Source organism: Peromyscus maniculatus, chromosome 8 (genome assembly GCF_049852395.1).
Source record: "Peromyscus maniculatus bairdii isolate BWxNUB_F1_BW_parent chromosome 8, HU_Pman_BW_mat_3.1, whole genome shotgun sequence".
Taxonomy (NCBI): Eukaryota; Metazoa; Chordata; class Mammalia; order Rodentia; family Cricetidae; genus Peromyscus; species Peromyscus maniculatus.
In genome coordinates, this window is record NC_134859.1 from 53,437,981 (window position 1) to 53,464,624 (window position 26,644).

At 46.9% G+C, this 26,644-nt stretch overlaps 2 protein-coding genes across 14 annotated transcripts in view; one reads left to right on the forward strand and one right to left on the reverse strand.

The window, feature by feature from the left end:
- Myh10 (myosin heavy chain 10) overlaps positions 1–6,556 on the forward strand; it is a 164,877-nt gene extending 158,321 nt beyond the window's left edge. For all 9 annotated transcript variants that reach the window (XM_042282237.2, XM_015992360.3, XM_015992356.3 and 6 more), the window contains 6 exons: positions 256–344; positions 1,052–1,175; positions 1,315–1,523; positions 2,845–2,953; positions 4,130–4,302; positions 4,957–6,556. In XM_042282237.2, coding sequence (XP_042138171.1) covers positions 256–344; positions 1,052–1,175; positions 1,315–1,523; positions 2,845–2,953; positions 4,130–4,302; positions 4,957–5,101 — 849 coding nt within the window. In that variant the 3' untranslated portion in view covers positions 5,102–6,556. The remainder of the gene's footprint in view (positions 1–255; positions 345–1,051; positions 1,176–1,314; positions 1,524–2,844; positions 2,954–4,129; positions 4,303–4,956) is intronic.
- Positions 6,557–18,136: 11,580 nt separating this feature from the next.
- Positions 18,137–26,644, reverse strand: part of Ndel1 (nudE neurodevelopment protein 1 like 1) — a 51,018-nt gene continuing 42,510 nt past the window's right edge. For 4 of the 5 annotated variants that reach the window (XM_042282239.2, XM_076542650.1, XM_006973489.4 and 1 more), the window contains exons 8-9: positions 25,625–25,776; positions 18,137–19,177 (exon numbers count right to left, since the gene is read on the reverse strand). In XM_042282239.2, coding sequence (XP_042138173.1) covers positions 19,084–19,177; positions 25,625–25,776 — 246 coding nt within the window. In that variant the 3' untranslated portion in view covers positions 18,137–19,083. Of the gene's footprint in view, positions 19,178–22,580; positions 22,616–25,624; positions 25,777–26,644 lie in introns of all 5 variants that reach the window. The other variant, XM_006973490.4, reaches the window with a different exon arrangement.

Here is a 26,644-nt window from a genome sequence, read left to right on the forward strand (position 1 = left end):
TTTCCATGGGGCTCAAGGTTAAAGCTCGTGCTCCACAATGGTAAAGAACAGGCTGGGTTTTATGTGTACACTGGGATACAGCCACTCCACACAGAGACAGGGAAACCCTTCCTTGGCGGCGTTTTCTTTTAGGCGTCTGGTAGCACATCTCACCTCAGCACTCAGCCAGCCCTTTCTTTAGACTGCAGTGTGTGGAAGCAGACTAGAGTGAGGGAACAGGTGATGACCAGACTCTCACTCAGTGAATTCATGCAGGAGCTGGCCTCATCTGAGCGGGCCCGCAGACATGCCGAGCAGGAGCGAGATGAACTGGCTGATGAGATCGCCAACAGCGCCTCTGGCAAGTGAGTCTCCGGCAGCAGCCATGGGTGTCTAGGGGTGCTGGCCCTCGGCCTCCCGTCTCCAGCCATGCCTCTCTGCCCTCAAGCATTGCACTCACAGAGGCTGGGGACAGTCACCTGACATTCAAGAGTTAAGTGGCCTTGCTCATCTGTTGAGGTCTAAAGGATGACCCCAAGTCTGGATAGACTCAGGCACGGCCCGTCACACACGACACACATGTATGTACACACCCGTGCCAGTCCAGTGGCTCACACACACCAAACAACATCCATAGACTGCACTGACCTGGCTCTCCAAGGCCTCCCTTTCAGATTCACTGGCTTGGCAAGTATCTTCCCTAGGACCTGGCTCTGATAGACATTTTTAATGATCAGTTCCTTTGCCCAGTTAAGCTGCTTTCTCCTTGGGAGAGCTGGGACATCATGGCAATTTGTGCCAGGATTACAGTCCCATCTGAGATCCTGGCTGCATTCCGGAGGCAGAGGTAGCAGCAGGGAGGTCACTGGAGTCACCACACTGGGTCCGAGGACAGTGCCAGAACCAGGAAGACACATGTGGGCAGGGAAGAGAACTGGGTGGGGGTGGGGCTTGTCCATGGATGAGGGACAGATGGGGGAAGACACCATCAGGAGGGACGAATGCTCGGGTCATCCAGCGACCTCACAGTTCTCGGGCTGTGCGTCTCTGCTGATGCCCTTCCTGTGCCTAGGTCTGCCCTGCTGGATGAAAAGCGGCGCCTGGAGGCGCGGATCGCCCAGCTGGAGGAGGAGCTGGAGGAGGAGCAGAGCAACATGGAGCTGCTCAACGACCGCTTCCGCAAGACCACGCTGCAGGTGCATGCGGCCTGTCCCGGGAGCCGCCCACTGCTCCCACGCGGCCTTTCCCGGGGGCCGCGCACTGCTCCCACGCGGCCTGTCCCGGGGGCCGCGCACTGCTCCCACGCGGGTTAGCTAACCGTCTGTCCTCGTCTAGGTGGACACACTGAACACAGAGCTGGCAGCAGAACGCAGCGCCGCCCAGAAGAGTGACAATGCCCGTCAACAGCTGGAGCGACAGAACAAGGAACTCAAGGCCAAGCTGCAGGAGCTAGAAGGGGCTGTCAAGTCCAAGTTCAAGGCTACGATCTCGGCCCTGGAAGCCAAGATTGGGCAGCTGGAGGAGCAGCTCGAGCAGGAAGCCAAGTAAGATGCTCTTGTAGGCCTCAGACCGGCTGCCTTGACTGCCGCAGACCCGCCAGGCTCCAGGCCACATCGGGACTCAGAAGTGCCCCCCACCGCAGGGCGCCAATGCAGGGCACATCCCTCACCGTAGGGCGCCAATGCAGGGCGCGCCAATGCAGGGCACGCCCCTCACCATAGGGCGCCAATGCAGGGCACATCCCTCACCATAGAGCACCAATGCAGGGCACGCCCCTTACCACAGGGGCGCCAATGCAGGGCACGCCCCTTACATAGGAGCACCAATGCAGGGGATGTGGTAGCACACGTACATGTGACCTGCATAGGAGGGAGAAGGTCCTGTGAGCTGTGAGAGAAGTGCTCAGAGGTTGAGACTCTGCCTGGCCCCTGCTGGAAGCCATCCTATCGCCCTGTGACTTCCCAGCACCCGCACAGTGAGGGGCTCGTTCTCTAGCACAAGAGAAATGCAGTGTGGCACAAAAGCTCCCTCCCCCACCCCCCACACCCCACCCACCCCCACCCCCCACCCCCGCAGTTCCCACCACACCCAAATGAAGCATGGTGAAACTGAGTGTTGCACAGGACGGAATGAGCAGGCAGCTACAGCACCCCGCAGAGCCACCTTGTTGGGGAGCATGGGGCCCAGAAATGCAGGAGCAACACCCTCCCGACCTGCAGTCCCAGAGCTGCATTCGCACTCCACTGGGCAGGAGTGTGTGCAAGTGTAATCAGTGAGGTGTGGTTAAGGCTTTCACTGACAAGTTCCAACTTGCCTGTTGACCTGACCCCACTAGACCCAGATCCAGGTAGGAGGGAACTTTTCCCATCTGCAGGGAACCGTGGTGAATTATTTCACTTCTGCGTGGGGTGGGGTGTTTTCATCAGCTCTAACAGCTGCCAGCATTTTGGTTTTTTGAGACAGGGTTCCTCTGTGTAGTTTTAGTGCCTGTCCTAGATCTCGATCTGTAGACCAGGCTGGTCTCAAACTCACAGAGATCCGCCTGGCTCTGCTTCCCAAGCGCTGGGATTAAAGGCGTGCGCCACCGCCTCCCGGCTTCTTTTTCTTTTTAAGTGATGGCCACGAGTCTGTTTACTATGATCACAGGTTATGTGATACATGCTGTTCAGGACACTCAGTGCCTGTGTGCACAGGAACAAATAGATGCTGTGTTGCACTGAAAGGCAATCAATCCCTGCTTCAGGCTTCCGGGGGGTCTAAAAAGGCGTTCCGGTGTGCATCATTTCCCAAAGAAAAAGAACTTCAAAAATATCTCCCCCTTTAAAATGAATTTCAAGACTTCAAACTCTGTGGTCGTTCTGACAGGGAACGCGCAGCTGCCAACAAACTAGTCCGTCGAACAGAGAAGAAGCTGAAAGAAATCTTCATGCAGGTTGAAGATGAGCGGCGACATGCGGATCAGTATAAAGAACAGGTAGGAGAGGGCTGGAGAGATGGCTCAGTGGTTAAGAGCACGGGCTGCTCTTCCAGAGGACCTGGGTTCAATTCCACAACCACATGGTGGCTCACAACCATCTGTAATGGGATCTAATGCCCTCTTCTGGCCTGCAGGTGTACATGCAGAGACAGCACTCTTACATAAAATACAAATAAATTTTCGAAAAGAGAGCAGGTGAGAATAAACCAGGTGGGGTGAAGGTCACCACCCTGGAAATGCTTCAGCAAACAAGTCAGAATTAAACCGTTTTTGAAAACCCTTAATTATGGTGTTTCGACTGGCATGCAACATCCCATGTTTCTACCAGTTACAATGAGGAAGAAGAGCCACTGAGGCTTCGAGGTGTGAGCCCTGGACCAGAGTTTACAGTAACATTCAGCTTCTTCCACTAAACTGCTTCACAAGCAAACAAGTTTTTCCCAGGTTCACTTCTGTGCCTAGAATAGTTCAGGAAACTGGGTGGAGGTAAGTTGGGGAGACAGCAAACAACAGAAATTAGGGACGTGTGAAGAACGTGTGTCCGTGTGCACACACCCTACTACGAACACACAGTACTTACGTGCTCACCATACATGCCTGTAATCCAGTAGAGATCAAGACCGGGTCAAGACCACCCCTTGCCTGCAGCCTGTGCATGCCTCCCCTGCAGGCTCTGCACACTGGCTAAGGAACACCACTGGGGGATGGCTGCCTTTGGCCAAGACCCTGGGGGCCTTTGCTTCCCTACTTGCCAGCTGTAACCATAAGGCACCAAGCAGTAGTCCCTGAAGTCTCGGAGCAAAGGCGCCATGGTGGGTTCTTAAGAGGCTGGTGCGTACTGCACTCTCCCAGGGCGGCTGGGCTCGAATCCAGTGTGCGGTGGGATCAGCCATGCTTCACGAGGGTGGAGGCATCTGGACAGTGTCTTTGTCCAGAGTGCTGGCCTACATGTGTGGATGGAAAACCAGATTGTTTCTTCCTCAGAAACTCAGGGATAAGGCAGTTTGAAGCTCTGGTTGTGTAGCTTGCTCTGTAAATACTGGCTTTTGCTAAGTGAAGGTACATGGAAGAGCTTTGGACCAGCCCTGAAACGTGTGTATGCTCACAAGAGGTCACACAGAGCCATGCTGACCCAGATTCTCTGTTCGCCTTTCCTTCCTGTAACTCCCCAAGATGGAGAAGGCCAACGCCAGGATGAAGCAGCTTAAACGCCAGCTGGAGGAAGCTGAAGAGGAGGCTACACGTGCCAATGCATCCCGGCGTAAACTCCAAAGGGAACTGGACGATGCCACCGAGGCCAACGAGGGCCTGAGCCGTGAGGTCAGCACTCTGAAGAACCGGCTCAGGTGAGTGTCCAGGGAGGACATGGTGGGCTGGCAGGCTTGCTCTGTGGAGGCTCGTGTCTGGAAGCCTGCAGTCGAGATGTATGACCCTTGTAGTGATGAGTGGAGGAAAGCAGAGAGGCAGACCAGTGGAACACACATCCATCTGCAGTCTGGCCTGGTGTTGGTCCACATCCAGACATCTACAGTGGGAGAGAAGCCACGGCCTCCACACGGGCAGGACACACACACACACACACACACACACACACACACACACACACACACACACACACACACACACACACACACACTGCCCAGAAAAGCCGTGAGCCAGCACAGGCCTCTGTCTAGTGGGCAAAGGCTGCGGCGTCTTGCTTTTGTGTGACCGGTAAACTGGAACTTGTTTTTTAAAGGACTATGAAATACAAAAGCAAAGCTTACTAAGGTTTTGCCGTCTAGCCTTTCAAGGACGGTTGTGGGGAGACAGGGCTTCACCTTAACCGGTCTTCCTCACCATGTCTACCGGAGGCCTTTCGGAGTAGAGCATCCCCCCCCCCCACCTCCAAGACTGGGATGGCCCAGGCTGGGGTGGAGGGGGAGGGAGTGGAGAACGAGCATTGTTTGGGGTGGACCAGCCCAACAGCCACGCACTCCTGTGCTCTCTCTCTCTCCCAGGCGGGGTGGCCCCATCAGCTTTTCTTCCAGCCGATCCGGCCGGCGCCAGCTCCACATCGAGGGGGCGTCACTGGAGCTATCGGATGAGGACACGGAAAGTAAGACCAGTGACGTCAATGAGACGCAGCCGCCCCAGTCAGAGTAGTCGGGGAGGCTGGAGGTGACACAGGACAGGCCCAACTCAACCCAGCGCTAGTCTGCTTGAGCCCTGCACTCGGGAATGGCAAGCTCCGGGATTCCTCACAGGCAGATCAACTGTGTCTTAAGGCTTTGCGGCCTGCGCGGACTGTATCCTGCTTCAGACTAGGTACAATTGCCCCTTTTTATATATACACCTCCACCAGACATGCGTATTAAACAGACTGTCTCATGGTTGCATCTATTTTCCATAGACTCATCAAGAGACCACTTTATGACACATTAAGAGGAGATAACCCTTTTTGAAACAAATTCTAGATCCTTTGTTGCCAGTCGCTGGGCCTGGGGCTGCCCCAGGATCGTTGCTCAGTTGCTCTGCATGCTCTGTCGAACTGACAGGTACCTTAGTTCTGTGTTCATGTGGCCCTGACCCCTCAACCACATCCAGTCTCCTAGAACATTGTGAACCTTCCTTCGCTTGTATCATTTCCTTTGAATAATGAGCCAACTGTGAAAGGGACTTCGGAGGCTTAGGAGGGGTGGGCTGGGTTGGGGAAGCAGCATCGATTTGGGGTTATCCTGCCCATCTCCCAAGGGGTGGCCCTGCCCCTCAAATTTATGGTGTCCCCGCCATCTCATGTGAATAGTCTTTGGCCCAGGGCTGTCTGCGCACAGAGAGGGTAGTGGCCACAACCCAGCTAAGGCACCCCAGGTGGCAGCCATCACAGTGACTTCCAGGCGCTCTCCCAAAGTGTCTGGCTTGCTGGGATGAGTGAGCCGCTGTGACCCTTGGGAAGCTCACAGAAGTCCTCTCCAACCAGCCAGACCCTCCTGCTGACCTTGCAGATTCAGCCACTGCTTTGAGCCCAAAACGGGAATACTGGTTTTGTGTCGGAGGTGTGTTCCAAGTTTGTCAATGAGGCTATAGGACCTCGAAAACAGATGCCATCTGCCTGAATGTTGACATGCCAGTGGGTGTGTGATCCTTCCTTTTTCCTTTTCCCTTCCTTTGGACAGTGTTACAGTGAACACTTAGCATCCTGTTTTTGGTTGATATTGAGCAAACTGACATTACAGAAAGTGCCTTAGACACTACAGTACTAAGACAATGTTAAATATATTATTTGCCTCTCTAACAACTTCATGTATTCAGTTTTGACTGTGCTTCATATCATGTACCTCTCTAGTAAAGTAGTATAAACAAACATTCAGTGACAGCAAATCAGTGTTAATGACAAATCCCGATCCTTGGCAATGTGCTGGAAAACACAGACCTTTTGGGTTAAAAGCTTTAACATCTGTTAGGAAGAACTTGTCACATGGGTTTGGAATCCTTGATTTCCCCTGTATGGATTGTACTGGCTGTTGACCACCAGACACCTGACTGCAAATATCTTTTCTTGTACTCCCATATTTCTAGACAATGATTTTTGTAAGACAATAAATTTATTCATTATAGATATTTGCGCCTGCTCTGTTTACTTGGAGGAAAAAGCACCCGTTGAGAACAAACAGACCTCAATAAACAAGAATAATCATGTGAACATGGAATCTGTTTCCTCACCTTCTGTTCTTGGTTTACCATCTGTGACCTGACTGGAGGGGGCGTTACGCACACCTGATTCCTGAACCAGGTCTCCCAGAAACCAGCAAATGCTTGCAGCCTTTGGATGCCTGTCGGCAGGGAACAATGGAGGTGGGCTTGGCCCCATCAGTGAAGACTAGGTCAGAATGTTTGTAAGGGGTCCTAGAAGTCTGGGACTGCATGTTTAGACAGAGTGCATGTGAGAACCAACTGGGGAGGAGCCGCTGGCTCCCCACAAGGAGCCTTCTAGTGTGGACCATCTGGGGTTACAGAGAAACCCCAGGGGAGCATGAGGTGAGCAGGCTGATGAGTCCAGTGTAAGCCTAGTAGGCGTGCAGACCCAGGAAGGTACATTTAGGCCTCTTGAACACAAGGATGTAGGAAACTGTCCCGAGCACAGGAGAAGACAAACAGGCTCTATGGACCGAGTCTAGTTCCTGAGTCCACAGAGGCACTAAGTAGAAGGAACCACTGATCCCTAAACAATCCCTCACTTTGTAGTTCAGTGTACTCTGAAAATCTCTATTGTACTACTAGGCATGGTTATGCACATTGTAATCGCAACACCGCGCTGATTCCTAGCCTGTCGGCTTGAAGACACACTTTCGAAGTCCTGATACCAGGAAACCTCCAGGTCCTCTGTTGCTCCTCAGCCACGATGTCCTTCTATCCAACATCCCTATTGCTCTGGTTTGACTGACCACAGCCTGTACCCCCAAAGCCAATGCTACGGAGGGACAGGTGTTAAGTACAAGAGGAAGAACACTAGAAAGCAGGCAGGCTTGCCCCCACCTCCCTCACAAAAACAAGTGGCCAGACATTAGCCTCTGGAAGGGAGAACCGATGGCTTCTCTTCCCGAGTCCCAAGAGGTCTGAGAAGAAAGCCTGTGGCCTCCACGGGCTGCCTGGCCCGCCCCTCTGCTTCCCCACCCTCCTGAGACACTAACAACAGTCTCCACTACAAGACCAGCTCAGGACCAGACCCTGCAGTCGGTCCACTCCTGTCGGGTGAAATAGTTAACTGTCGGGAATGTGACATGAAGCTATGGAAGCTATGTGTACCTCATGGTGAGGCTCTCATACTAGCTGTATTTTATTGCCTATGTGCTATGCCAAGAAGTGAGCAGAGACCCTTCAACCCCCTCAAGTCTAGAAATTCATGACTCATTGCAGCTGTGTGGTCTTCTCTGTTTTCAAAGCGAGCCAATCGATGGGCATTCCAACCAACCTGATGTCATGAAACCCTTTAAAAATGATATAACTGGTAGAAATGCTAAAATGCCCAAAATCTCATGCAGTTCACAGTCACCGTCAGTAGGTGGCCCTTGGGATGTGGCTGCAGTTGCCTGGCTCATGGTAATAAGGCTCAGCGTCAAAAATTGCAGAATGGCTGTCAGCCACTTAGGAGAAAATTCTGGAAGTGACAGCGGAATGTGCTTTTCAGGAATGCCATGTCACCAACACCACAGTATAAAACAGATGATGAAGCTGCTGGGGGAGGCACGGGCAATGGCGACTCTGGGTCCAAAGAAAGACAGAACATGGGCTCACAGTCAAGTTCTAGGAATTTCTCATCCTCCTCATGGTCTATAAACTGTGCTAGGATTAGAAATGTGAAGTCCAGGCGTGGTGAGACATGCCTTCAACCGTAGCACTGGGGAAGCTAGGGCCACGCCCCTACCGAGAACCCATCTCAAAAACAAATCTGTCAGAAGACATTCAAAGCTTTCAGTAATATAAAAAGTCTAAGTGGGGGCTGGAGAGACAGCTCAGTGCTTCAGAACACTGGCTGCTCTTCTAGAAGACCTAGCTTCAAATCCCAGCACCCACATGGTGGCTCACAACCATCTGTAATTCCAGATCCAAGGGGTCTGACAACTTCTGGCCTCCAAGGGCACCAGGCTTGCACATACATACATACATGCAGCCAAATGCCATACACAGGAAATAATTTTTGTAAAGGTCTTAAGTGGTGAGCATTTCCATAGTCCTAACTGCCACATTGTTCTCGATGGTTCAGAAAACAAAGGAGCATCTCCTAACTACTAACGTCTCAGGTTCTGCAAACTGCATACATGGCCCTCTCTTCATGAGTCCAGGGCTCTGGGACAACTGGGAAGCTATTTTAATACTCTGTGATGACTATTTGGGCAGCTCAGAGGTAGACAGTGTGGCTACCTCTCAGCACACAGGTCTCAGGCCAAAATTGCACAGTAAAAAAAAATGGTGTTATAAATTTGATTGATTTTTTTTATTAATATGAGCAACTTTAGAGGCAATTTTAAAATCTGGAGAGTAAGCCACCTACATACTTTTCATCACTTGATTTTTCATTGTTTTTTTAAATTTTATTTTTCTGAACATAAGAACAGGTTATAATTTAGAAGTCCTGGATTATTTTAAACAGTAAAATATCTTCTCTGTAGAAGATAGTATAAATGATAACATTTCCCAATAAGCCCTTTTAAGCCAAATGATAGCTGATTTAAACATATAAATACTGATTAGATTCTGGGATACAGAAGAAACCTATCCTCATCTGTTCAGAAAGCTGTGCTTTACTTAAGTTGTGTAAGTGAGATTCCTATTCATCTTCCCCTTCACTGTTTGATTTACAGCAGACATTTTTCTACAGGCTAATCCATAATCTAAAAAGATTTTAGCCTCCCCTCCTAAAAGTACAGCCAGCATTTTCTTTCATTAGCTTGATACAATACAAATTCTTATCCTAATAGTGAAATGTTTCACTAAAGCTTGCCCAGTGATTGGGTAAAACCAAAACTTATTATAAGCCACAGTCATCCTAGGGTCCCCCCTGCTAGGTAGCCTCCCTGGATCTGTGGGTTGCAGTCTGATTGTCCTTTGCTTTATATCTAGTATCCACTTATGAGTGAGTACATACCATGTTTGTCCTTCTGAGTCTGGGTTACCTCACTCAGGATGATATTTTCTAGTTTCATCCATTTGCCTACAAATTTCATGATGTCATTGTTTTTCTCTGCTGAGTAGTACTCCACTGTGTATATGTACATTTTCTTAATTCATTCTTCAGTTGACAGGCATCTAGGTTGTTTCCAGGTTCTGGCTATTATGAATAATGTTGCTATGAACATAGTTGAGCATGTATCTTTGTGGTATGATTGAGCATTCCTTGGGTATATGCCCAAGAGTGGTGTATGGCTGGGTCTTGAGGTAGAGCAATTCCCAATTTTCTGAGAAACCGCCATACTGATTTCCACAGTGGTTGTACAAGTTTGCACTCCCATCAACAGTGGAGGAGTGTTCCCTTTGCTCCGCATCCTCTCCAACAGACTGTCATTAGTGTTTTTGATCTTAGCCATTCTGACAGGTATAAGGTGGTATCTCAGAGTCGTTTTGATTTGCATTTCTCTGATGACTAAGGATGTTGAGCATTTCCTTAAATGTCTTTCAGCCATTTGAGATTATTCTTCTGAGAATTCTGTTTAGTTCTATAGCCCATGTTTTAATTGGATTGTTCAGTATTTTGATGTCTAGTTTCTTGAGTTCTATATACTTTGGAGATCAGTCCTCTGTCAGCTGTGGGGTTGGTGAAGATCTTTTCCCATTCTGTAGGCTGTCTTTTTGTCTTATTGACCATGCCCTTTGCCTTACAGAAGCTTCTCAGTTTCAGGAGGTCCCATTTATTAATTGTTGCTCTCATTGTCTGTGCTACTGGTGTTATAGTTAGGAAGTGATCTCACATGCCCATGCGTTCAAGAGTACTTCCTACTTTCTCTTCTATCAAGTTCAGTGTAACTGGATTTATGATGAGGTCTCTGATCCACTTGGACTTGAGTTTTGTGCATGGTGACAGATATGGATCTATTTGTAGTCTTTTACATGTTGACGTCCAGTTATGCCAGCACCATTTATTGAAGATACCTTTTTTCCATTGTATAGCTTTGGCTTCTTTATGAAAAATCAGGTGTTCATATGTGTGTGGATTAATGTCAGGGTCTTCAATTCGATTCCATTGGTCTGTATGTCGGGTTTTATGCCAGTACCAAGCTGTTTTTATTACTATAGCTCTATAGTAGAGTTTGAGGTCAGGGATGGTGATGCCTCCAGAAGTTGCTTTATCATACAGGATTCTTTTAGCTATCCTGGGTGTTTTGTTTTTCCATCTGAAGTTGAGTATTTTTCTTTCCAAGTCTGTGAAGAATTGTGTTGGGATTTTGATGGGGATTGCATTGAATCTGTAGATTGCTTTTGGTAAGATTGCCATTTTTACTATGTTAGTCCTACCTATCCATGAGCATGGGAGATCCTTCCATTTTCTGATATTTTCTTCAATTTCTTTCTTTAGAGATTTAAAGTTCTTATCAAAAAGGTCCTTCACTTGTTTAGTTAGTGTTATCCCAAGGTATTTTATATTATTTGTGGCTATTGTAAAGGGTGATGTTTCTCTGATTTCTTTCTCAGCTCTTTTATCATTTGTGTATAGGAGGGCTACTGATTTTTTTGAGTTGATCTTATATCCTGCCACTTTACTGAAGGAGTTTATCAGCTGTAGGAGTTCCCTATCTATACTATCGTATCATCTGCAAATAGTGAAAGTTTGACTTCTTCCTTTCCAATTTGTATCCCCTTCATCTCCTTATGTTGTCTTATTGCTCTAGCTAGAACATCAAGTACTATACTGAATAAATATGGGGAGAGTGGACAGCCTTGTCTTGTTCCTTGATTTTAGTGGAATCGCTTTGAGTTTCTCTCTGTTTAGTTTGATGTTGGCTGTAGGCTTGCTATAAATTGCTTTTATTATGTTTAGGAATGTTCCTTGTATTCCTGATCTCTCTAAGACCTTTATCATGAAGGGGTGTTGGATTTTGTCAAAGGCTTTTTCAGCATCTAATGAGATGATGTGGTTTTTCTTTTTCTTTCAGTTTGTTTATATGGTGTATTACATTGACGGACTTTTGTATGTTGAACCACCCTTGCATCCCTGGGATGAAACCTACTTGGTCATGGTGGATAATTTTTTTTTATGTTCTTGGATTCGGTTTGTCAATATTTTGTTGAGTATTTTTGCATCAATGTTCATGAGGGAGATTGGTCTGTAATTCTCTTTCTTTGTTGCATCTTTGTGTGGTTTGGGTATCAGGGTATCTGTAGCCTCAAAAAGTTTGGAAATGTTCCTTCTGTTTGTATTGTGTGGAACAATTTGAAGAGTATTGGAATTAGCTCTTCTTTGAAAATCTGGTAGAATTCTGCACTGAAACCATCTGATCCTGGACTTTTTTTGGTTGGAAGACTTTTAATGACTGTTTCTGTTTCCTTAGAGGTTATTGGTCTATTTACATAGTTTATGTGGTCTTGATTTAACTTTGGTATGTGATATCTATCCAGAGAATTGTCCATTTCTTTCAGATTTTTCCAATTTTGTGGAGTACAGGTTTTGGAAGTATGACCTGATGATTCTCTGGATTTCCTCATTGTCTGTTATGTCTCCCTTTTCATTTCTGATTTTGTTAATTTGGATGCTCTCTCTTTGCCTTTTGGTTAATTTGGCTAGGAGTTTGTCTATCTCTGATTTTTTTTCAAAGAACCAATTCTTTGTTTCTTCATTGATTTCAGCCCTTAATTTGAATATTTCCTGATGTCTATTCCTCTTGGGTGAGTTTGTTTCTTTTTGTTCTAGAACTTTCAGTTGTGCTGTTAAGTCATTGGTATGAGATTTCTCCAACTTCTTTATGTGTGCATTTAGTACTATGAATTTTCCTCTTAGCACTGTTTTCATAGTTTCCCATAAGTTTGGGTATGTTGTACTTTCATTTTCATTGAATTCTAGGATATCTTTAATTTCTTTATTTCTTCATTGGCCCATTGGTGCTTCAGGTGGGCATTATTCAGTTTCCATGAGATTGTAGGCTTTGTATAGTTTTTGTTGTTGTTGAAATCTAACTTTAAGGCATGGTGGTCCGATAAGATACAGGTTATTCCAATGTTTTTATATCTCTTCAGATTTGCTTTGTGACCGAGCATGTGGTCAATTTTTGAGAAGGTTCCATGGGGTGCTAAGAAGGTATATTCTTTTGTGTTAGGGTGGAATGTTCTGTAGATATCTAGTAAGTCCATTTGAGTCAATAATACCTATCAGTTCCTTTATTTCTGTTAAGTTTCAGTCTGGTAGATCTGTTCCTTGGTGAGAGTGGTGTGTTGAAATCTCCCGCTACTAGTATGTGTGGTTTGATGTGCAATTTAAGCTTTAGTAATGTTTCTTTTATAAATGTGGGTGCCTTTGTATTTGAGGCATAAATGTTCAGAATCAAGACTTCATCTTGGTGAATTTTCCCTGTGATATGTAATGTCCTTCTCAATCTCTTTCTATTGAATTTAGTTTGAAGTCTATTTTATTAGATATTAGGATAGCTACACTAGCTTGCTTCTTAGTCCATTTGATTGCAAAGCCTTTTCCCAGCCTTCCACTCTGAGGTAGTGTCTGTCTTTGAAGTTTAGGTGTGTTTCTTGTATGCAGCAAAAGGATGGATCCTGTTTTCTTATCCATTCTGTTAGACTGTGTCTTTTTATAGGTGAGTTGAGACCATTGATATTGATGGATATTAATGACCAGTGATTGTTAATTCCTGTTTGTTGTTTTGTTTTTTGTGGTAGTGTTGTGTTTTCCTTCTTTGATATTTTGTTGGTGTGGGATTATCTATTGCCTGAGTTTTCATGGGTGTGTTTAACTTCCTTAGGTTGGATTTTTCCTTCTAGTGCTTTCTGTAGGGCTGGATTTGTGGATAGGTATTGTTTAAATCTGGTTTTATCATGGAATATTTTGTTTACTCCATCTATGGTGACTGACAGTTTTGCTGGGTATAATAGTCTGGGTTGGCATCCGTGGTCTCTTAGTGTCTGCATAACATTTGTCCAGGACCTTCTAGCTTTCATAGTCTCTATTGAGAAGTCTGATGTTAATTCTGATGGGTCTGCCTTTATATGTTACTTGGCCTTTTTCCTTTGTGGCTCTTAATATTTTTTCTTTGTTCTGTATGTTTAGTGTTTTGATTATTATATGGCATGGGGACTTTTTTTGGATATTTAGTGTTCTGTAAGCTTCTTGTATCTTCATAGGTATTTTCTTTAGGTTAGGAAAGTTTTCTTCTATGATTTTGTTGAATATATTTTCTGTGCCTTTGAGTTGGTATTCTCCTTCTTCTATCCCTATTATTCTTAGGTTTGGTCTTTTCATGGTGTCTCAAATTTCTTGGACGTCTTGTGTTACGACTTTTTTTGGCTTTAATGTTTTCTTTGACTGATGAATGTATTTTCTTTATTGTGTCTTCATCAGAGATTCTCTGTTCCATCTCTTGCATTTGGTTGGTTATGCTTGCATCTGTAGTTCCTGTTCGTTTAGTCAGAATTTCTATTTCCAGCATTCCCTCAGTTTGTGTCTTTACTGTCTCGATTTCAATTTTCAAATCTTGAACTGTTTCCTTCATCTGTTTAATTACTTTTTCTTGGTTTTCTTTTATTTCTTCCAATTTTTTGCTTGGTTTTTTCTTCCATTTCTTTAAGGGAATTTTTTATTTCCTATTTTAGGGAGTTTTTCATTTCCTCTTTAAGGACCTCTATCATCTTCTTAGAGTCTTTTTTAGGATTGATTTCTTCTGCTTCTTCTGCATTGGTATGTTCAGGTCTTGCAGGTGTAGAATCATTAGGTTCTGATGTTGTCATATAGGTCTGTATGTTGTTGCCTGTATTTTTGCACTGGCGTCTACTCATCTCTTCCTCCACTTGGTGCAGAACGGAGGTGTCTGTGTCTGAAGGTGCCTCTCTTGTTCTAATTGATAATCTTGATCCACTAGAAGTTCTTGGTCAAATCAGTGCTGTTGGGCTGTTTCTCCAGGAGCAGCTTAGTCCAATCAGTGTTAGTGGGTTCTGTCTCAGGGAGCAGTTGTTCCCAATTGGTGCAGGGTGGGCTTATGGCTCCAGTGGTTGTTGGATTCGCAGGGGCTGGGGGGGTTTTTTGTTTTGTTTTGTTTTGTGAAGGAGCAGGGAAAGGTAGCTGCCTGGTCCGTGGGGTTCTGGTGGCTCAGGCCTAGGGGCTAGAGACCTGGTCTGCCAGTCCGGAGATGGGGCCTTACCCGTTCCTAGTCGGTATAGGGTGGGCTTATGATTCTAGTGATCTGGTTCGGTGGCTGGGTGGCTCCTTCTCTTGCGTTCTCAGGTCACATTTTGCTCGCTCGCCAACTCCTCAGTTGATCTTGGTTTCTCAGACTGAAGGCTGCCGGCTTCTGAAACCTCTCGAATGGGTCTCAGCTGAATAGGTTGATCAGTAGGACAATCTCACCAAAGCCTCCAAGTTGTTGGGCTTTACAGGATGGGCAGCTGGGCCCCGGGTTGGCCCTGGACAGAATGTTCGGGTCGGTTCTTTTTCAGTCTTGAACTTGAGCTGCACTCAGTGTTACTGCTGTGTGTGCTCTCCCCACCAGTATCTCAGCACTGCTTGGCTACACTGGATTTATAATGGTAAGCCATCCTAACCATCCCCTGCCGTAGACACTGAAATTTATTTTACTTTATTGAAGTTTATCGATTTCTTGGGGAATAATCCCAAAAGCAAGCTTTTATAGCTATCATACTGTAAGGCCAGATTAAGCCATGGAGAATAACATAATGAAATTAGTGACTCAAAAGTACATCTCTTCCCCTCAACAGTGGGAACAATATTCAGACACTTTTTTTCTTAACTAAAACTTATGAAAATAAGTGTTTCCTAGCTCCACCCTTGGAGCAGCAGGGCTTGGCCACTGAGCCTCACTTAAGTGTAAAGCTCACAGGTTGACTTGACTCAGGCCCACACTGCCAGCCCAACCCAAGTGAGCCCCGCGCTCCTGCCTGGCATCCGGCCATGACCACAATCCAGGCAGATTCTACCTATGGGCGTTAGTGGAGATGGCAATCGAGGATGGCACCTGCTTATAAAACGCCCAGTCAGTGAAAAGTTTAAACTCCATTCTGGTAGGTCACACCTGCCTCAGGGAAGGCTTCCTAAAGAGCTGACAGGAAGCACTAACAGAATTCCTGTGGGTGCAGACGGATGGCAAGACAAGGAGTCATAAAACAGCACAAACCTATCTGGTCCCCAACACAGAACTCACAGATTTGTTCTTCGTTTCACATTTGCCTTTTTAAGCCAGGCACATATATAAATCTCAGTGTTCAGGAGGCTGAGGCGGGAGGAATGCCCAGGTCCATACTGCCTAGTGGGTAGCTAGGCCTCCAGTTTGGGAAGAGAGCACAGTAGAAAAAGATAACAGTCCCATTTCCAATCCTGGCCTTGTTCTGCCCTGTCCCTTCTGCAGACTGGGGGCAGTGGCTACCCTGTGTTCATGTATGTAGTCCCCCTGCCTCACACATTAGGTCTCAGACTCTGAGCCAAGAAGCAGACATCTGGGGAGGCAAGATCAGCCAGTTCCCAGCCCTGAGGATTCAACACCAGCCAGGTCACAGGCACCCACCAGGAAAGCAGGGACTCGGGGGGGGGGGGGGGGGGGGGGGCAACCTTTAGAGCAGTGGTTCTCAACCTGTGGGTTGCAACCCCTCGAAATCACATATCAGATATTTATGATTCCTAACAGTAGCAAAATTACAGTTATGAAGTAGCAATGACAATAATTTTATGGTTGGGGTCGCCACAACATAAGGAACTGTATTAAAGGGCCACAGTATTAGGAAGGTTGAGAACCGTTTTTCGAGTCAGACTTACGCCAGCAAGTACAATGTAGTCTGAATCATCCATCTCAGAGGGTGCTAAGGAGGACGATCAACCAGTGTCCTCATGGGGCTGTGCTTGCTACAAGCATGTCTTTTTTAAAAAACTGAGTGGCCATCTCCCCAAGAGCCAGGACGTATAACACACACTGCTGCTTCTTTGGACCTGGACCCAAAGTAGCAGTAGGATTTCATCCCTATAAGAGCAGCAATAGACAGAGCAGTCTGGATAAGCTCATGGGTACAAAGCCTCAACATCTGAGAAATCCCTGGGAGCCAGAGATGAAGACTCAGCCTCATCCTGCTTCCACAGAGGTGTCTGCTAACTGCTCAAACCTACTCCAATCCTTCCAAAGGCAGTTTGGCAGGAAGCTGAAGGATGCTGCACATCAGTAGGACAGTGTAGACTGTTTTCCACCATTCGGGGCAGTCAGTGGGACAGTGTAGACTGCTTTCCACCATTCAGGGCAGTCAGTGGGACAGTGTAGACTGCTTTCCATCATTCAGGGCAGTCAGTGGGACAGTGTAGACTGCTTTCCACCATTCAGGGCAATCAGTGGGACAGTGTACACTGCTTTCCATCATTCAGGGCAGTCAGTGGGACAGTGTAGACTGCTTTCCATCATTCAGGGCAGTCAGTGGGACAGTGTAGACTGCTTTCCACCATTCAGGGCAATCAGTGAAACAGTGTAGACTGTTTTTCATCGTTCACACACATGACTGCAGATACCTCTTGGTCAGTCAGCTTAGGACAAAATCTCCAAAAACAAACAACAGATATTCTTGTCATTTGTTAACAGAAAAAGTTTGAAAGTTCATCTTAATGTTTCCTATTCACTTAGGGATCTGGCTCCCTTAACTTCATTCACTTAGGTTTTTTGCTGTTGTTTTATTGTTTTGTTTTTTGAGGAGGGGGGTGGAGACAAGGTCTCTCTCTCTCTCTCTACATAGTTCTGGCTGTCCTGGGGCTCACTATGTACCCCAGGCTGGCTCCAACTCGAACTGAGATCAGCAGCTTCTGCCACCACCCTCAGCAGCACACTTGTGGTGGAAGCTGTAAAGGACGCTGGTGTGTTAGTGCTGCTGAAAGCAGGTAGGGTTCCGAACACAACGCACGCATACCCCATTCTGCAGTTTCCTCAACATGGCACCTGGAACTTCTCCTCTGCTAGCATCAACCCAAGGAAAGAAGTGTGGGAGAAGCTCCTGTCCATGTCATCTCTCTAATCCCAGGACTTCTGGCACACAATGCTGTATGCAGTGCAACTGGAGAGCAGCTCCTGGGCCCATGGGGTACTCCATGCCCTGGCAAACGCATCAGTCCTGGACTTCCCTACTATCCTGGGGAGTCTGGACCATTCTCAGGCTGCCCCTGGAAATGGCACACACCTAGAAACATGCATGAGTAGGCATCTTCTGCGGCCTCCATCTTGGGTCTCAGTTCCTATCTGTTCACCATCACACATCCTATGTGGGAGAAGAGACACTGCACTGCCTTTTTATGTTCTTTTCTCGTGGGATGGCAGGAACCAAATAAAGCAATCTCCACCCCTTTTTTCTGTGAAATTTATTGTTTCCACATTAAAAGATTTTTTTTTTTGGAGGGAAGTATCTTCTTTTAACCACATGATGATCCTATACAGCTGCCCAGAGTAGGACACCATCATAAGTCATTAATTAACATGCCATATGAGTCTGAATAAATAAAAGCTACAAAGCCCAAGTTATATACAAATATCTTAGGCAATAATGTTTACAAACCTATGTACAATAAAACAAATGTAAACAGTAAGTGCAGCATGAGAAGAACAAAGGGGGAAAGAGACATACACTCTGGCCAGTCTGCCCCCAGGAGCTGGCACCAGCCAGACCACAATCAGGGCCCTCAACCCTTCCCAATGCAACTGGACGGACCTTCAGACAAGAAAATAAAAATGCTCTAAGAGATGTCATTGAACTGAGGGACCAGAAAGCTGGCAAGGAAGTTGCCACTTGCCTCCTCTGAGTCTGAGGCACACAGAGGCTCAGCCCTGAAGTGCCCAGGTCCCAGATGCCCCTGCCTCCTGTAGGTCAGACAGGCATCTTGCTGCTTTAAAAGCAAGCCTATGGAATGGGCTGCTTACATAAAGTCAGAAGGTACAGACAATGTTCCCTAATTCAGAGACGTTCCTGACTCTGCCTGAAACGGTCTGAACTGTAGGGTGAGATTGGGGGACACATGATTGTGAGCACTGAAGATGCTTGGGTGGGACCTTAGAAGGGTCTTGTCAACCTGATTGAGGAGAACTTCTAGAAGATCTGCAATGTCCTAAACATAACTAAATCCTATCAGCACAGCAAAATGGGGGCTATGAGGCAGATGTGATGAACGGGTACTTCCACATCCAGTGATCGAGTAATACACGTATGTATCACTTGTGACCCACAAAAGTGCAATCATGTGAAACCAACGGCACTACGGCGAGAAGAGAAAATAGCCAGTATTGATATCGCGCAGAGTCCTGGGGCTGGGCAGGGCCCAGCAGCCACCACTGCATGCAGCCTGCCCTCTGCCGGCGGTGGAGAGGCAGACAGGGGCACAGGGCTGGACCCAGGGACCGAGGGACGAGGCGTAGGTGTCCTGGGCTGCTGGAGGAGAGCAGGGGCCCCACCTGGAGGCCGGGCACTCACACACTGAGAGGCAGCATACCCGGTGCTGATGATGGCCGTGAGGAGCCCAGCCCAGGAGGAGGAGGAGCTGGATCGAAGCCATTTACCGCCCTGTGGGGTGACCAGAATAGCAAGGGAAGAAGAGAAGAAAAAGAGGCTTATTTAACATCACTCTACACACAGGAAACTTAACTGCTTTCTGTAACTCGTGCTCTTCCTTGTCCACAGTAGAATCTCGAACCCCAAAGTAGTTGCCCCAGAGGCACGGTGATGAGAGAATGGACAGATAGTTCACAGTCCTGGGGTACTGAGAGCATGTACCCCTTTCTAGGCAACTCTGTCATGTGGGTCACTATAACCACAAATTTGTTTTTTTTTTTTAAACCATCAAAAGGTCTAAATGTCTGGCAATAGAAAGCTAGATAAATAATTATACAACAAAACAATGAAATATAAATACAACTATTAAGAATGGATTGTACATTGCCGGGCGTTGGTGGCGCACGCCTTTAATCCCAGCACTCGGGAGGCAGAGCCAGGCGGATCTCTGTGAGTTCGAGGCCAGCCTGGGCTACCAAGTGAGCTCCAGGAAAGGCGCAAAGCTACACAGAGAAACCCTGTCTCGAAAAACCAAAAAAAAAAAAAAAAAAAAAAAAAAAGAATGGATTGTACAGTACTTTTAATAGCAAGGGGAAATGTTCAGTATGTATTTAATGATACAAGGAAAAAGAGGCAGGTACCCAAACTGCCTTTCAGTGTGATGTAAAAAACAAAAGGAAAAAGAAAATGCAAGCAGTGTATAGCCTAGATTCTCTTCTATTCCAGCCTCTTAACTATGGATTTATGTAGTTAAATCTAGAATGAATAACTCTTTACACACACACACACACACACACACACACACACACACACACACACACACACACACATAAACGTGTGGATTATATTACATATACACATATATGTAATGAAATTATCTATATCATAGAAGGAAATTCTAACAAAATTCTTTTTCTCTGGGTTATAGATAAATTTACTAGATTATACTTTATTATTTTATAACTATTGCAATACCAGTATCTCAAGGAGAAAAAAGAATGTTTAGCAAGCAAAGCCAGATGGGAAAGCTGGGTTTTTTTTGTACAGCAACCCAGCTCCACACAAGCACCAACGTCCAGGCACACCCACAAGGTGGAGGGCACCCCCACTCCACCCACCAGCATGCAGCCACAGGAAGCAAGGGGGAGGGAAAAGAGAGGGAGGGGCCCAAGGTCTCAGGAGGCAACTGCAGCCCCGCTGGTCTAAGGCACTTCCTAGGGGAATCCATCCTATTAGCGACTTTGAGGGGCCACCCTGCACCACCCACCATTCTTGCCACCTCTGTAATCCACGTGCTGAATACAGACTCATAAAGACATTCTCTAAAGGAGCCACATATTCCCTGCACAGTCACTAATGGCTCACAGAAACAGACATGCACGGGGTCTGGGCAAAGAAGCCCACCCACTTTCAGGAGACAAGAGTGCACGTTTCAAGGGACTGAACACAGCGCATACTTGGAACCTGCAATCCAGCCAGCCACAGAAACTAACAGCAGCAGGAAGGACACCCCGACACAACCTAACCCAGCCCCCAGCCCCATGCCTTGTTCTACTTCCGGACACCCCGATACACCCTACTCCCCAGCTCCCCAGCTCCATGTCTAGTTCCACTTCCGTGTTAGAGTTTCTCTCTAAATCTTCCCCGAAAGCCGCGTGCCTCTACTTCTCCTGAGGCCGAGGCCCACCATCTGTTTGCACACCAGGGAGCACCTACCTCACAGCCCCGTCTGTCCTCTGCCTATGCAGAGCCAGAGCTCCCGATGCTCTCCAACAACCACAGGAGGACCACACGGGAGACCTCGTGTCCACCCACGGACCTCCATCCCTGTCCTCAGCAGGGGCAGGCGAGCTCCACTACAGAAGCCTCCACTCATCTGACAGGCCACACTGTAGGTGGCTAAGAGTTTGTTGTGGGTCACCTGGGGTGTGCAAAGGCAGCAGCCACGAGGGCAGTCCCCGACACGGGACAGGTGTGGGACTAAATTAATGCACTTTACAGCAGCACCAAGTTCATCGCCATTGTCAGACAGGAAACCAAGAGAAGACCAGGCATGAGCCCAGGCTCACTCACCAGGCTATTACTACTGGGTTGTTCAGCCCCAACGACCTCCAAGTATCCCACCTTCCCGGCCTCCTCCAGCCCCAGGCCACTCAGGAGCCCTCAGTGAGCAACCACTTCCATGCTCCCAGTACGCATGAGCTCTGGTGGGAAGCCAGGACATCTGGGTGGCGGCGGGAGGACTTGGAGGTGGGTTGGGCGGAGGGCCTCACTGAGCACTTCCCTTCTGAATCAGGAGGTAGGAAGTTAAAACCCGAAAAGAAAGCTGATCTCCAAGAGTGCTTTTGGTCTGGAGAGGCCCCTTCAGGAAACTAAAATGTATTCACCCAAGAGAAGAAAAGCCTTGACTACGCCAGGTGCAAGTGTAGAGAAATACGTGCCCAGTGGGCCACACAGAATTAAAGGAAGGGCAGAGGCAGATTGGAGACAGCCCTGGGAATCAAGTATGCAGAAAAAGGCTCTCAACATGCAATCAGTGAACTTACACCCCAAATCTAGGTGAGGTAAAACTGACTCTAACTCCAGAAAGTGCTTTAGCAACAGCAACTGCACCTCTGCAGCCAGTCAGGAGAGCCACCATCTCCCAATACAAAAACCAAAGCTCGGTCTGTCCTGAGGGCGCACGGGGGTGGGGGGGGCCGGGCGGGCGGCAGCTTGAGCTGACTGGCCACAACAGGAGAGAATGGACATCCAGAGCCCGATTCTCCCTGAACGTAAACAGAAGCATGGAGCAGTCCCAGGCAGCTCCAGGCCTCTACCCAGGCTAGGCCAACAACCAAACAGTTCAGAAAGGGCAGGCAGAGTCTACACACCTCCCATTTACCATCCCAGTTAATGTGGAACACAAAACCGAGCACAGAGCAGGGAGTTCGGTAACACCAGCTTCCGACAGGAGAACCCAGAAGGAAGCCCTTCCCCATGCAGACAGTGAGATGTGATCCTGGAGCCTAGCATCACCTCCAACCCTCGACTCAAACACCACCCAGCCATGGCGCAGGGAATGCCACAGGCCATCTCTCACGGCCACCCCGGACCACGACACTGAGGTTTTGTTTGATTTTGTTCAAGTGGTGTCCCACTCTTGTCACACTCAACTCCTGAGCTCAAGCCACCTTCTGCCTCAGCCACCCAGCTACTGAGACCACAGGCACTCACTCCTGACAGGCATTGTCTACACAGAGAACTCACAGCAATGCTGCAATCGAGTCAGACAGGCCTAGAAAGCTCACTCATGGGCTAAGAGTTGGCTAAAGCTGAGTCCGCCCCATGCAGTTAGTAAACCAGTGTGTTAATGTGTCTTCCACCACACAGCATGAGTAAGACAAAGAATAGCACAGCAAACAAATTGAGTTACCCATGAACAACGTGGGAAATATGACTTTTTCTTGCCTAATAAAAAAAAAGGAAAAAATCATTAAATGGCAATACAAACACTATTTTCACATCATGCCCTGAAAGGAGCCCACGCCTACCTCCAGACACCCAGGAGAACCTGACTGACTGGCCCCCCCATTTGCACCATGCACAAGTGATACATATGAAACCAGACTAAAGTTATGGAGGAAAAAAATGTTTTAGAGAAAATTCAAGTAACTAATACCCAAACTGCACACAAATCTGGTCTGGAATATAAAGAGTGTCAGTGGTGGGAGGAAGGAGGGGGAGCAGGCACAGCAGCCTGCATCTGAGGGGCCAGCAGAAACCCCAGAGGACCAACTCCTGGTTCTAAGAAGTCCTCAGACAAGCAGAATCTGCAAATACTTGTGACTCACTTAAGCCATGGACCTGGCCAGTTTAAGCGTATGTAGTTTCCTGTGGCAAGGCTCAGCGGCCTCTGAAGGCTGCCCGAGAAAATGCACCCGTCAGTCTGTAGTCCACTAGTTAGCTACAGTGATGGAGCTACAGAGAGAGGCCTCTCAGGACAAAAGGCCAGCACCAAGCCATGGTTTTTAAGATGGGGCTTTTTATATGCTCCAGTCCCAAGCCACTTCCCTATGTCTACAAAGACTGGCTTTTCTTTGACAAGCCAGAACTAATAATGTATCTGGAGTCAGGCTGCTCCTTTCCTCTTCCAGTTGGCACACACACCCTGGTTTTTATCTAGTAACGGGTGAAAAGGCAGGCTGAGCACACGAAAGCAAAGCGGCAGGAAGCAGTGATACAGCCCACCCTCGGAGCACGGCGAAGAGACAGGGATTCCGGAAGCAAGAGCAGGTGAACACTGCAAACACTGTACCAAGGGCCAATCCATAAAAGCATGTCTCATTGTTGGAAGAAACAGTACAGCATAAACTTTCCATCATTTAAGACAAAACACAGCTGTCTGGTTCTGTCTGTCAGGAAGCACGTTCCCATCTCCAGTTCAGGAAACGGAAACACTGCCCTAGCTGTTCCTGGGAGCAGAGTTCCACAGTCACTCCCTTCAGCCTACACTGAGGCTCTACATCCAAGGGCGGACAGGTGCCCTGGTCCTCTGGGATGGAGGTAAGTGCAAGAGCGCAGTGAGCCTGACTGACAACTTACTCCTCCCCTCACCAGGGCCACCTGCCAGCACTCTCCCACAATCCATCTCTGCTTCATGTCTCCTCTCACACTGTGAGATGCCGCTGCTGCCCACCAAGAAATACGGTCCCAGAGACAGAGAGATGAATAACTACTCTATTGCAGTAATCACAAGTTTTCAACACTCTTGAAGACTTCCTCCAAACTTTCTCTGTATCATTGGGGGGATGGCTATTCTAATGAGAAAATGCCTGTTGGTGTCATGCTGTTCCAGAACAGTTCAAAAATGGGCACTCCCAAGCCTGATGACAGTTAATTTTATACTTATCCACCTGAGAAACCCTAAGAGATAGAATAGAGTTCTGACTTATATAATGATATTTTACAGTGTGCTTTTAGTAGAAGGTCCTTGTTGTAACCTTCAGGACAGAAATGTCATAAGAAACAGCAATAGACCAGAATACTCCACTACAGGGATGAACAATAAAACGTTAAGAGTAGACTGTAGCCAGGCATGGTGGAACATGTCTTTAGCCCCAGAACTCAGAGGCAGGGGCAGGATGATCTCTGTGAGTATGAGGTCATCCTGGTCTACATAGTGAGTTCCAGGACAGACAGGGCTATACAGAGAAACCCTGTCTCAAAAACAAACAAAAAAAAAAATTAAAAAACAGTGGACTCCATAGGACAATCAGGTCTTCCATAAACAAGCTGTAACTACTGAAGACATCAGGAAATGAAAGTGCCTTTAAAAATCCTGTGACCTGTTCTAGAGCTGTCCCTGCTTTGCTGTTGGTTTTAAAGCTGCCTATTCCACTCACAAGAGACAATGGCAAGGGATCATGAGAACATCAGCTGCTGTTCCAGTACCAACTACCTAAAGTAAACGGTCAACAGACAGATTACAGGTCCCAGCTAGTTCCCTAGAGTAAGTCCCGACCATAACAAGGAGATAGCTATGCACATTAGAGAGAAACCAAGTCAAATGAAAGGCACTGCCATGGGAAGATGCTGGCAGAGGAAATCAAACAGGCGAGTTACCAGGCAATATTAAAGTGCACTCTTGGAGATGTGCTGCAAGAAGCTTATAGCAGATGCATAAAAATCTGCTTTTACATGCCTGAAAATTAACTCTAAGAAAAGACGAAAACAGTGTGAAAGTAGGAAACTTATTTTTTACTTCACAATCTTCTACGCCAACTGAAATTTTTTTCACTAACGACATATCACTTCTTCAAGCTTCAAAGCTTTTTAAAATTTAAATGCACACACCCCCTCCCCTTTGTTTTCTATGTTTGGTTTTGTTTCTTCTTTCTTTTTTGAGACAGTCTCGCTATGGAGCTCTAGCTGGCTGGAAACTCACTAGGTACACGAGGCTGACCTGAACTCTGACCTGTATTTGACCCAATGTCTAAAGACTTTAGGACTTTGTATTTTTCTAAACTATTCAAATAAAGGGTTTGCCATAGAGTCTGAATACAAATAATTGCAGTGTTCTTCCCTTCTCTTAAAAGAATTTGCTCAGAGTTTCCAAGCTATAAGCACGTGGAGAGCAGGCCCACAGGACCCTGCATGTTCTCCTGAGCCCAGCACAGGTGCCTTTAGGAGACTGCCCCCAGGACAGTCGCTGCAGATTTCAGGGGTGACAAATTCCTTGGGGACCAGAACCAAAACCTCTGTCCTCTGGGACTTAAATAAGAAGATCTCAGGGAAGCTCATCAGCATAAGTGACCTTCAAGACTTTGGTAACACCATGTAAGAATTTGTAAACTTACTAAAACTGATCGGTGAGTCCAAGGGTTAGGGCTGTAGCTCAGTGGTAGAAAAACTGTCTGGCACACATGAAGCCCTAGGTGATATCCCTAGAACGGCCAAAAAAAAAAGTCAAAGACTTACCCTTTATGGAAGAAGGTGGCCCGCCCTGACCTTGGGCACTCAGGGCCATTGCTGTTCGTCACCCCACAGTTAACGCTCCCCGGGATATAGGGTTTTCGGGATGCCTGGTCTTTTGCAAAGTTCCTGCAAGCTGCTAATTTGGATTCTAAAGCCTACAAAGAAAGAAGGAATAGCTGTCAAAACACTGGCCATACAGAAAACACCTGCATCTCAAATCCTTTCTATTTCAGGCTTCAACCCTTACCCTCAGGACAATGGTGGTTAGTTAAGATCATTTGTCTTTCTAGGAGAACAAGGAACATTTACACTGCCCCCCTTTCTGATGAGCTCAGAAATTTAACTAATTCCTCCCAGTATCACTGAGGAACACCTTACAACTAAGAAAATCATGGTACCAGTAGGTAGAGAAAGACCCCAGATCTTTCAACCCATCCATTATTTGTTAAGTTCTGCAATACTGGTGGAGGTTGGGACTTTGTGCATTTGTGTAGCAAGCACTACAAAAATTATCATGTAAGAATGTTTTTAATGCACTCACTCTTTGTATAGGTTCTTTGGTCTATTTTCCCACTGCAATCACACAGATCTATTCCACTCTCACATAAAACAAAGTCATTTTCTTTGGATAGCATACTGTAAACTGTATACCTGATACCCTTTGTCTATAATTAATTCACCTGTAAACGATACTGACCCTTTATCCTTTACCTCTAAATCTAATTATCTTTCCTTTACACCTATCACATGCATGCTCTACCAGCAAATGGATGATATGAAAACAAGAGGAACTTCTCCTTTTTCCACATTTGGATATCATGAAATCCCTCCTCCCCAACAAAATTTCTCCCAAATCAAGTATCTCTCTACTAGCCCCCTAAAAAAAGGGAAAACATAGGCCATGGGGGGAAAGATACAGCCCATTCAAATTCACAACACTAAAGGAAATCCACAGGTAATACAAAATTTTAGAATCTGTTTGGACATCCGACCCTAACATTTCAACAAAAACATGGAACAGCA